Here is a 12,585-nt window from a genome sequence, read left to right on the forward strand (position 1 = left end):
TGAATACTTGGGAATACAGGGTTGATTCCACCTCCTGCCTAATCAAATCTGGTTGAATGATCCCACCAGATTTTTCACCCTGAACGAGGCACTGACCTCCTGGTGATGCGTGGTTCGTCCTTGTTTGCTGAGATAGGCTTTGGAAAACACACTGCCTGCGTGGATGAGGAGATGATGGCATGGGATGGTTGGCAACCTTCAGTCTTGAAAGACTATGGTATAAGCCTACAGCACCCGGTATTCCCATGTGGTCTCCCATCCAATTATTAACCAGGCCTGACCCTGCTTAGCTTCTGAGATGCAATCCTGGAATTCCAGCAAAGTCAATCTGATAGCTCACAGCTCCAGATAATGTATTTGTGTGTGTGTGTGCATTTTGTCTGGGAACCAAATTCTCTGAGCAATGAGTCCTTCCATATGTGACCCCATCCCAGTTCAGTTCATCTCTAGTGATCAGAATCCTATTTGGAATGGCAAAAGATATCTCCTGACTCAGCTGATATGGTACCATCTACCAGTGTTTCCTAAACTGCCTTTGGGATCTTCATAAGGAGGTGATTCTGATAGGCTTTATGATTCTGTAAAGGTCTGAGAAACCACAACCTTCTGACTATGTCCTGGCAAGATGACGCTGACAGAATGTGTCAGGATGATGACAATAGTTCTGCCCTGTTTGACTTTTTGGATTGTTGTAGTTAGAGCCAGAATAGTCTTCCAGCATTCTTCCGTAAGAAACATGATGTGTTGTGTCATATCAAGGATTGCCCCCAGATGCTAAGGCTACCTCGGAATGCCGGGTGCAAGGACATGACAACAAGATGCAGGTATCTTGTTGTCTTGTGTGCTTCCTGAGGCATCTGGTGGGGCACTGTGAGATACAAGAAGCTGGACTAGATGAGCCTTTGGCCTGATCCAGCAGGGCTCTTCTTATGTTCTTATGCTGTTCTTATCTTCTTATGCTGCAGTTGGAGAAAGTAAACTTTTTCCCAAGTTGATGACAAATCAGTGATGTTGGAAGTGTGGTACGTTTACCTCTATGTTGCTTCACCCTCTTGATGATGACCTGAGAAGACCGTCATCCAGAAATGAGTACAGGCAAAGATCTACCACAGGAATTTAAATCTTTATGTGAATGACTACAAGGCTTTTGCTCTGGTCCCAAGGAGCCTCAATCATGCTGTAGGAGTCTTCCCCACTGGCTGCTGCCACTCCCAAGGGCTCTACATGTACTGGAAATGTCTTTGTTCTGCTATTTTGGGAAGAGAGTCTGGTCGTGCAATCAGTGTTCCCTGCCTATCCAAATCAAAGGGGAAGGCAGTTGGGAGCTGCATGTAGCAGAGAGTGAGAGAGAGACTTGCACCAAAGTCCCTTTGGCACATAGCACTGGGGGGAGGAAATGCTCTGAAGCCTGGCGTGTCTCCCTTCCCATTGCCTCTAGCGACTCCCTGCTGTCTTTCAAGGAGCCAAGCTGTGTCTCCTTGAACAAGCTGATTTGTTCTTGCTGAAGGCTGGTACAGCCTTCCTTGCTGCGAAGCACTGGGTCACTTGGCCAACTGACATGGGGGGGGGCACCTGCAGTGCTGAGGTCCCTTCCTTCCTGCCACTGTGAAGCCCGCTGTCCTAACTTAAGAGGCAGAAAACGAATGAGAAATAAAATGCCCCCCTTAAAACTAAGCTGCACAAAAGAAAAACTGAACTCTGAGAAGCTCACGCAGGCTCCTGTTTCTCTCCCTCCGGGGAGGGCAGATCTGGGAAGGCAGGGACACCCCTCCACTTGGAGGAGCTGCTGCAAAGTTGAAACTCTGGCTAGTCTCGAAGAGGGGGGGCCATCTCAAGTAAGTATATAGAATGCTCTCCCAGAGCCTCAGGAGAAGAAAAAAAACAACACCAGCATTAACCTACTACTAGAACAGAGTGGGCTATAAGACTAATAATTAAAGAGTTAAAGCATCAAAATGCATTGGGAATCAAAGCTAACTCCAATCACACCATATGTTCTTTGTTTTCTGGCAATGCAAGCACAAAGTGTAAGCTGTTGTGTTGATTCCTTTTTTTCATGTGCTGGTTCATACATTCACCTGGCCAAGGGTTCTCTAAGCAGGGTGGAGAAAGACGTGCCCAGCAACCCTTTGTGATGCACAGAAAACAATATGCACCTGGCCTTCCATGCTTGGGGCTGGTCAACATAGGTTGGATAAGCACTGAACTGTGCTGAGTATCCCTCTTAACAGCAGGTAGCAAATCTTCTGGTTTTCGACTTGCATTCATTGAAAGCTTTCTGATAGCTCTCAGTTCGAAAGGACTGAATCAGACTTGGTGTATGATGCAGCTACTGCCCAGCAAATGACCCAACCTGGACTCCTTGCTGGCTTTTATGGATTCAGATAAATACCTCCACCTTATCTTTTAGTATAATAGACACCTCAGCCACCAGGTAGCTTTAAACATCCATTGAATTTGCCTTATTCTGCTCCAGTGGGGCTTATTGTTTTATATCATGTCTACTGTTTTAATTTACACTGTTACTATTAGATTCTCTTTTCTTTTCAAGTGTTTTTATTGCTACCTCCAAAAAAGTATATTGGTTAAGAGGGCAGGAAATTATCACTCAGTCAGTCAGTCAACCATTGCTGCAAACAATCCTATGGCGAAAATCACAAATCCACTGTACCCCATCCCACCCAGATATACACATAACATGACTCAGCAGCTGAAAATAATAAAATCCACCAGGATTAAACCCAAAAGCTTGCTGGAAGAGTCCAGGTTTTGCTGCCTACTGACAGGTGAGCAAGGAGGGAGCCAAACTGGTCTCCCAAAGTGTAGGTGCCATGACCCAAAAGGTGTATTTTGTTTGCCCCTGTCAGGGAGCAGAAGGGGACTGAGTAGGGCTTCTGGCATTGGTCTGAGAGCACAGGCAGCCTCACAGGTAACAAGGTGGTTCCAGGGCTGGCTCACGGTGAGATTGGCAGCAGATTGACGGGGGGAGTGCCCACCTTCATCTTGGCCCATTTGCTGCCACTCCCTGGATTGGAAACTCCCTGGTTTAGAAAAGGAAGAGGGGGCAGAGTGAAGGAGGAAGAGTGGAGGAGAGGACAGGGGAGGGCTAGAGCATTCCCAACAACCTGTTCTTATCTAGGAATCAGGAGGGGCAGAGGCTCATGCACCACCAGGGGTAGGAGCATCTGGCATGCTACCATAGGTGCCAGGCAGTCTTGGGCCAACTGTGGGTGGTCCTTCCTTTTGCTCCCATCATGGATGAGGCATGAATCTGGGATGGCAGGGGGCAGGGGGGGATGGCACAGGTTCATCTAGTCTTCAGAACGATCTCAGTACGACATTTCTACTTTCTACACCAGCATCCAGTTATGGTCAATATCTTCATCTTTAAACATCTTCCTGCTAAACTGATCTTTTCCATCTTGAAAGGCAGAGCCCCAACTTCCTTCTCGGAACCTTGATGTGCTCCAGCGACAGACATTAACTACGGGAGACCCTTTCAGGAAATGTGCTTACAGATGCAGAGCCATTTGGTGCATTTTTTTTTATAGTTTACGAGAGACTGTGTGCGCACTGATGACTCTCCTAGGCTCTGGCCGATGTTAATCCCAGCAATGGGCTATGGCATGCTCAGAAAGAAGCATTTCCAGGAACTGAGCAACCACAACCAGGACTGCTTGGGCTGAAGCTTTGTCCCCAGAGCCCCTTGAGGAACACAGCCAGAATTATAAGGTGCCCTTGATTAACCCATTTGTGCCCAGCCTACAGGTATACTCATTTGATCCCTGTTGTGTATATACAACATCGGGCAGAAATGGCTTAATTAGGCTTCCAGCTAGGAGGGTGTCTACAGATTTCAATGGGACTTCTTCAGAGTGATTCTAGGAGCACAGGCTGGCAAACAGACTTGCAACCCAGTCAAGCAGGCCAATTTCGATTTAAGCTCATTTACTGCAAGGGAGCTTGCAGGGAAATTAAAACAAAGTTGGGAAGCAGTCACTAAGTGCTAAAGTCTTGAATTTGGTCCAGGAGAACTGCCTTTGCACAAACTGCTGTTAAAATGCAAGAGCTTCAGTGAGGGCAAATACAGAGGCTAATCTGCAGAGAAACACACATGGACACCCACAAGTCAGAGGAAGGATATCTGGATACTTTTGTGCCTATGTAGGGAATAGACCGGTAACACAAAGACCCGTTGGCACACATAGGCCCTAGACAGCCACTGTGTGAGGTGCTTTACTCCGGGGCAGAAGAGATGGGAGGAGGGGAGAAGCTGTTTGGAAGGGCTGGATATGCTTCACTGCCTTGCACTGCCCATCTCAGGGCTGGCTCCTCTTTAAGGCCAGCTAATGCAGCCACCAGCAGGTTGGCAGGAGGTGCCTGCTTCCATCTGCCCACCTCCAACTCCCTGGATTTGAAAAGGAACTTGGGAATGCAGTAAAAGAAGACGTATGGAGGAGAGAATGGAAGGCTGTTCCCAGATAAGATGAGCCACCCTATGAGACATCATATTACCCAAGCAAGCAATCAAGAAATGTCTCTCTCTTTCCCTCTTTATGCCCCCCTTCCTTCGCTCACATCATAAAAACACACAGCTCAGTACTGGGATCATCTACAATTAAATATAGATGGGAGAATACATGACCTGCCAGCTGATTGTGGCAACTAATCTGTGAGGTGCAAAGCTCATAAATAACTAATTCGAGAAGATAGTTTTCCTGCTTCCCTAGAGCACCAGAAGCCCTTCTTCCTGATGTGGCCCAATGTGCATGAAAGAACATCTTTTATTAAAATCATTTTTTAATTCTAAGGTCTTACAGCAACAGCACCTGCCACACCATCAAGGGATTTAAGAGCACACACCTCAGCAGAGACAGAAAAGTATACGTCTCACGAATATATTTCCATTTTCCTTACTGCGTATTTATGGATCATGTGGTGGAAAAAGGAGAGAATATTTAGCAAGCAAATAATCTTGTAGAAAAGCACACAGATCTAAATGAAACTGAACATCTAAAGAGGCAGATCTCAGCTCTGCCCATGATATGGAAATCAGCACCCCTGGACAAAATTCAGGACAGGACTGGTAATATTGTAAAGTTTGGATTTGCAATTTTAGCAAATGCAACACTGCTGAGACACTTCATTGCACTTCAAACCAAGACTTCAATGGTCCTATTTTCATGCCAGGAGCTCAAGAACATCTTGAGCATGCTGAACTGCGTCAAGAACATCTGCTGAACTGGGGAAGAGCACCTTTAAAAAACATCTGTCCCTTAACTCCCCACTTTGCTGCCAATCAGTGCTAGTTGTAAGATTGCCCAAATGGACTATAAAGAACATCACAATAGAGTTGCAACTATGGTTTACTGCAATTTTTGCAAACAATACAACTGACCTTCACACCAAAATTCCTGGGACCATAAACCTGATAAAATCACTGAGAACAACCAAGCAAAGAACCTTTAGGACTTCCGTTTACAGACAGATAAACATCCAGAACACAACGCACCAGATATAACAGTAGTTGACGAAAAGAAAAATCAAGTTTGGCTCACTGATATTGCAATCCCTGCAGAACGGAAGATAAAAGAACCCGTGAAGATTACAAGATATCAAGACCTACGAGTAGAACCTGGGCGTCTCTGGGAGAAGAAAGTCAATATTGTGCAAGTTGTCATTGGTCTGAAGCACTGTCATTGAAGCAGTGCCTAGAAGTCTGAAGAACACCTTGATATTCTTGGCCTTGAGTGAACTATACCAACTTGGCTTCAGAAAAATGGTGTTGCTTGGAACAGCAAGAATCTTACAAAGATATCTCTGTGATTCCCAGGATTTTGCCAAGATCCCAAATTGCAGACTATGGGCCCAATCCTATCCAATTTTACAGTGCTGTGCCAATGGGGCAGGCGCTCGAGGCGTCCTCAAGGTAAGGGAACATTTATTCCCTTACCTTGGGGCTGTATTGCACTGGTGCTGGAAAGTTGAATATGATTGGGCTCTATGACCAGCCCAGCACAGGCTATAATGAAGTAGTAAAATCATCACCATCAATCATTACAAGGGCAACAAGATCTGCTTAGCAATTTGATTTTGTTATTGCAAACCACTGTGAAAATTCACTATGGTTGAAAAGAAGCAAATATTGTGAAATAAACACATAAATTCAAGTTATCACAGCTCAGACTCTAATTTTCAGACTCTCATGAACAGTTTAGCTCTGCTTGCCCAGACGTTCTGGCTTCTGCAAAGACCAGAGGGTGTCTCATGCTTGCTTACAGCAGGCCCTTCACTGTATCTAAAACTGTCAAATGACAGAGCTCGCTCACCAAGGGTGCTGATCTTCTCAAGGAGACCAAACAATTCATGTTCCATTCCCAAAGTAATCAAAACATGCTGTTCTTTTTGGGTCATCCCATTCCAGCATCGTTACATGAACCTAGAAATCCCACCCACCAATATTTTGATGGCAACTCAGAAACTGGAATGAGAGATTGGGACTTTTGAGTTTTTAAAGTAGTCCAAATCTCAAACACTCAGACAAATGCCATGAATAACTGTGTGGTGAGAGGGTGCAAGTAGCAAACATTGACTCATTAGTATTGTGTAGCAAAAAGTTAAAACAACAAAGTGCACTCACAAATAAAATTTTTCATCCCATGTTGGATTCAAGTTCCCAAAGATCGTCTTTGTTCTCCTTTTGGTTTTGCCAACTTGCACCGTGACATATGGATCACTGGAGCCTGTTTTGTCCTTCGCTTGCAAGCCCTGGGCACACACCACTAGAACAGAGAAGAAATACATTGTTACGCCTCGAAGGAGAGGGCAGTTAGCACCAAGGATGGTCTGTGACATAGTGATGTCTGAAGAAGCTGTACTCTAGGTCAAGCACCCCCCAGCACAAACCCTTTCTAGCCTTGCATGGTGATCCTGCAACACCCCTCTCAGATTGTCTGCTGCTTCACTGCCACCTCTACAAATATGGTGCCTTGTCCAGTTGGGTCATTCAACAGTTATACCAGCTTTATTGTCTTTTCTACCTGAAACGCAACATAACTTAAGCTCCTCTAGAATGCAGGCAGAGCTGCTTTCCAGGTGGCTGGATTAAGCTGAAGGTGGATGCCAGTCACAATTAAGGAAGGGTTTGGATTGTCTGGTTGGCAACCTTCAGTCTCAAAAGACTATGGTATAAGCCTACAGCACCTGGTATTCCCAGGCAGTCTCCCATCCAAGTACCAACCAGGCCTGACCCTGCTTAGCTTCCGGGATCAGACGAGATCGGGCATGTGCAGGGATTCTAAGCAAGTTGAAAGCATTTTAGCATGTGTTGGTTTGTGAGGTGGGTTCTTAGAGCCCAATCCTGAGCTCGGCAGTGCCTGCACACACTGTTGCAAACATGCCATAAGGCACGTCAGTGACAGTTACTGCCGGGCTACCGCCCGTGCTAACCCAGTGCCGGCCAGCGCTGGGCTAGTGCGGGGCGGGCGGCCAGCCTCCACCACTCGGTGGTCTCACGGACTGCCAAGCCGCAGAATGATAAGCGGGGGCGGGGAGGGGGCGAGGAGGAGGTGTTCTGGGAAGGGGGAAGGCCGGCGGGTGGGGAGGGGAGAGGGCGGGCAGGAGGTGTGCCGGGGGGTGGGAGTAGGGAGGCAGGAGGCAGGTCCGGTGGAGATCCTGCCCGTTCATGCAGGGCTAGGTGCCCTACACGAATATCTTTACCTAGTGAGTAAAGTGAGTAGCCCCATTGAGGGGCTGCTCCCCTTCTCCTGAGTGCCTCCCATGGCAGGCTGAGGCGCACAGGATGTGGTGGCGGCCGTTCTTGGTGCCACTGCAGCCGTGTGCCCCGGGCAGCTCAGGATTGGGTTGTTAGCCTCCTCTGGAGGAGACAGGCACATGGAGGTTAGGGTGTACATCAACAGGGAGCAGTCCAAGCTTACATCATGGTGGATTTGACTTATGGTTGGGGGGGGGGGAACACAACCCATTAGCCAACAACTGTACAGTTACATGTGTGATGGAAGATGACAGCCAGTCATGTCAAACTTTGCTTTGTTTTAAAGTATGATGATAGACCTTTTGTCCTATGTAAGGATTATGCACAAAGGAAAATTTGTGAGTGTGAAACAGACATGTGGTACAAATAATCTGGGTTCAATTACCTCCAGAAACAAAACAATATAGGCATGCCCCCTTATCCCCATTCTGGAACCCCTGCGGATACCTAAAACCGCGGATATGGGCAAACACCCATCCCTGCGGTCCTAGTCTCCGGACGGGATTTTGAGTTCAGCAGAGGCCAAGGACATCCTTCCCCGGCCTCTGCTGAGCTCAGATTGAGCTCTAAAGCTAAAAAAATGCAACTTTCTGTTTCACAGAAAAACCGGTAGTGACATTTTTAATGCCTTATAAGGCATTGGGAGTTCTGGGGAAGTCCTAGAAAGGCTTGGGAGGAGGTGCGCACAGGGTGCGTTTGCTGGGGGAGGGACGGGACCCAATCCACGGATAAGTGAATCTGTGGATCCGGGATCCATGGATATGGGCCCCCCCTGTACAAATAACGCAGAAAGATGATGTGCCTAGACTTTGGGGGCCTGAAGGATCCTTATAAGGAAGAAAATGAACAAAACAAACTTAGGGCACAATCCTAAAGGCGCCTTATGCTGGCCTTATGCTGGCTGTTCCTTGGGCCGGCATAGGAGGGTCGCAAACGTGCTGTAAAGCACGTTTTCGCCTCCATGGGTGGGAGCCGCATTTCAGTGTGCCGATGTGGGGAGGCAGACAGAAGCCTCCGCGGTGGCTCCCGCGCCGACACAAACAGCAAAGGTAGGCGTGGGGGGCGGGGAGGAGGCGGGAGGAGACGTTTCTGGGCGGGGTGAGGGTGGGCGATGGACGGCCCCTGGGGCAGGCACGCGGGGAGCCAGGGGCAGGGCTGGGACCTGGTGGTTATGCCGGATCCCAACCCCTGTCCCCGGGGAGAATAGAGCAGCTTCGAGCTGCTCCGCTCTCCTCAGACTTGCGCCACCTCCAGAGGTGGCACAGGTCAGAGGAGACCCATTGGGGCGCGCAGACCTTGCCCGCGGGTAAGGGGAAGAGCTTCCCCTCACCTGTGACTGAGCCTCTGCACCCAACGAACCTGCGTTGGATGCATCGAAAGCCTCCTGGCTTGCCTGCTCCAGCGCAGGTTTGGATAGCACCCTTAGTCTCATTTCAACAATGTAGAAGATGACATGAACAGGGAAACGGGACAATTCCAGTGCCACCTGAAGAAACAGGCACTGTGCCCTCTCAGAATGTGGTCCCAAAGTTCTGAGTAACTCAAAGGCCTGAAAACTCTTATCTCCAACTGAAGTTGGCTCAACAGAGAGCGTAACCTGCTCTACTTATCAACGTTGGGACAAGCCCTAATATTGGATGGAACGTGATGTTCTTACATAAGACTACAGTACTTGTTGCAAGAGGTTGTAGGAGGCCAACATCCATTATAAAGAAGTATTTAGAAAGAGCTGGTGAACTATTGGGCTATAGTATGCCAAGAGAAAGTACACTCCATGAGGTTTTGACTGTGCTTTAATCGTGCTCTTTTACTGGATGGTGAACTGAAAAAGACAGTTCCCCAGTTCCTTAATGTGCTGGAATTTCTAAACTGTCTTCTTTTGATCCAATGGTGTGATGCAGATTTTTACTTTCTCCACTTTTGTCTGTGTTTTATAGATACATTTATTTTTGTAAAACACTGAAATGTATTAATAATCAACAAAACCAAATAAATATTGGATGAATGCATGCTGGCAGAAGCCCCAACATTTAAAATCTCTCTTAGGAGGAATTTCTGCATGGTACTATGGAACAAGAGACAAATATCCCATTTAAAATGCCGCCGTTTGGATCACTGCAGCACCCTAAAAACCAGCCGTTTCTGGGATCATCCTTTTGGAAGGGAGGGCGAGTCAGCTCCAAAACTCACAGGAAGAGAAGCAGGAAGCTCTAGCTTTCTTCAGCCGAGAAAACAGATGTCAGAATTTATTATCACTAATGTGTGTTTATGCTGCTATAAATACAAATACTTGTCAGTTGTCTCCTCCATTGCGATTCATAACAGTGCAAATCTCTCCCTCAACATCATGCTGCGGCTGCTGAAAGGAAGAGAAGGAATGGCTCCTGCCCCCCCATCAGCAAAGATTTGCTTTATTAGCTGAGTCCGTATTACTTAAAGTATCCAGACAGTAGCATTTAATTAATGTCCTGAACTGTCGCTACTGGGGGTAGCCCAGCTCATTAGCAGCCTGCTCAGAGAAGTGATGGGACCGGAGAGCTTGCCCGCCCCACTTCTCTGACTCAGCGTGATCCACAGGCAAATCTGCTAACCTCAAGGGAAAAAAGAAAAGCTTTGTAGCTTCTCAAATTTGTCTGTTGGGTTCGCTCCGTTTTATGCTATTTTGTTCCAAAAAAGCATTTATGAACCTGGTTTGTTGCCTCGCTTTGACAGAGTTTCACCAAATGGGGGACTCTCGAGTTAGGCAGGGGGCATCACAAGGGACACCATGGAAGGAAGCGGAGCACCCCGCGTTGGCACAGCCTCCTTTTTTGCCCCTTCCTCCAAGGAAGTGCTAAGAGGCACTTCTTAAGTGGTGGTTCTTTTATGTTTAGCAGGGGGAGAGCAACTGTCCCTGTTCATCCCAGCAGAGCATCTTTTCCAGTGTATTTTTGTCTCTTTTCTTAGACCGAGTCCTTTTGGGGCAAAGGAACTCATTTTTCCCCCTTCCACTTAATAGCTATGCACATCCTTTTGTGCACTTTTTCTTAAAAAGCATCATACAAATATTTTTTAAACAATATTTTAATAATAGATCTAGAGAGCTTTGAGGAAAAGGAAGACGGATGCAGACACTAGGTGCCTTCCTGTTTCAGTTTGACTGGTGGATGGTGGAGACTGTGGTTTGTTTAAAGCGGAAGGTGAATGTGTCTATTGCATTTCTCAACAGTACTGTGAGCTACACTGGAAACACCTGTTGAAAAGTGGGATAAAGATCGCCTATATAAAAAATAAATGCAAGAACCCACACAAGCAGAAGGGCAGTGGCAGCAGACCTTTTAGGCTCTATTCTTCCCAGGCCATAAGTAGGTTTAAGAGCTGCAACTGTGAGACAGTTGACTTTCTTTGCAAGACCTGGAGCTCTGCTGGCTGAAAGGGATCCCCCCACATCTCAGTCAGGAGCCAGGGATTGCCAGAGGAACAAGGCTTTCCAGATCAAATATGTCTTCCCAGAAAAGGCTGGGCAGGAATCTATGGCAGAGTCTTTCATTATACCATCATGTCCTATTTGTACACTGGGTAACATGTTGGCACCTTTGCAAGTCCAATTTGATCACTGATAGCACTAATAACAGTGCACCTGATTACATCCATCTAGCCAGCAGTTTCAGTGGTCCTGCTGCCTCAATTTTAAAAATCTTTGAAGGCTTCTACTACTGATTTCTAAGGGACCTGCAACAAGTTCTGGACCAAAACACCTAATGTAAACATCACTGTGTAAATGTTAATCAATCTGAAATATTGATTAACTTTTACTGAAAAGCAACGCCAAGTCAGAAAGGGATTTCAGGCAACTGCCACACACCTGCAATTTCAAAGGAGTACACGAACACACAACAAGGCACATGTGGAGCTCTACCACCTGCACAGGCTGCTCCATTCATTTCAATGGAAGCAAGGGACCCATGTGTACCAAAGGTTGGTGTACAGAGTGGAGCACATACAGAGCTTGGAACCAGAAGGTATGTCTTCAGAGCTTCAGAAAATGCAAGAGGAAAACTCCCGCTTAAGGGCCCAATCCTGAAGAATGCACATCGGCTCACTGCTGGCACGCATTGCTGCAAATGTGCTGCAAGGCACGCCTGTGACTGATAGCAGCTTACCCAGTGCTGGAGCTAGTCCAGCATGAGCCTGTGCTGGGCCAGGGCCAGGGCCAGTTAGAGGCTGACAGACCGCTGCCCTGCGCTAACCCAGAGTGCTGGGCTCTGGAGAGGTGAGTGGGAGCATAGGTGAGGAATTCCAGGGAGGGCAGGAAGAAAGTGTGGCGGGGAGGGAGGGGGGTGGGAGGGGGCGGGACTGATGGAACTCAGCATCGCTGGATCCATAGCCCTGTGTAGGGCCCTGTGGCCCTACACAAGATGTTTTTACTCTGCGCCAGCTAAATAACCGGTGCAAAATTGCATAGCCCCATTGCAGGGCAGCTTAACTTTCTTGGGGGAAGGCAACAAATGTCCCTTTCTCCCAAGAAGGCTGGCTATTTTGGTGCTGTGGCAGCCTTGGGCAGCTCGGAATTGGGTTGCCCATGACACTTAGTAACTGAATGTGGGGCATGACTTTCTATGACATAACAAAAGAATACTCGATTCTGAACTTGTCAACACTGGTTCAAGGTCACAACCCTCCATGGAAAAGATCTGATGGCAAAGTGAGAATGTGGGGACTGTAATGGACAAGTGAATAACCTGTGCATCCAACTTGCTAAATGTAAAATACAGGTGGAAAAGAAATTCCAACTGCCCGCCCTCAATTCTTTCCATGTGAATTCTGATGTT

At 47.3% G+C, this 12,585-nt stretch overlaps 1 protein-coding gene across 2 annotated transcripts in view; it reads right to left on the bottom strand.

Annotated features, from left to right (window-relative positions):
- Positions 1–12,585, bottom strand: part of UNC13C (unc-13 homolog C) — a 179,482-nt gene that overhangs the window by 88,010 nt on the left and 78,887 nt on the right. For both annotated transcript variants that reach the window (XM_066636656.1, XM_066636655.1), the window contains one exon: positions 6,641–6,782. In XM_066636656.1, coding sequence (XP_066492753.1) covers positions 6,641–6,782 — 142 coding nt within the window. The remainder of the gene's footprint in view (positions 1–6,640; positions 6,783–12,585) is intronic.

The sequence above is a fragment of the Tiliqua scincoides genome, chromosome 8 (genome assembly GCF_035046505.1).
Source record: "Tiliqua scincoides isolate rTilSci1 chromosome 8, rTilSci1.hap2, whole genome shotgun sequence".
NCBI lineage: Eukaryota > Metazoa > Chordata > Lepidosauria > Squamata > Scincidae > Tiliqua > Tiliqua scincoides.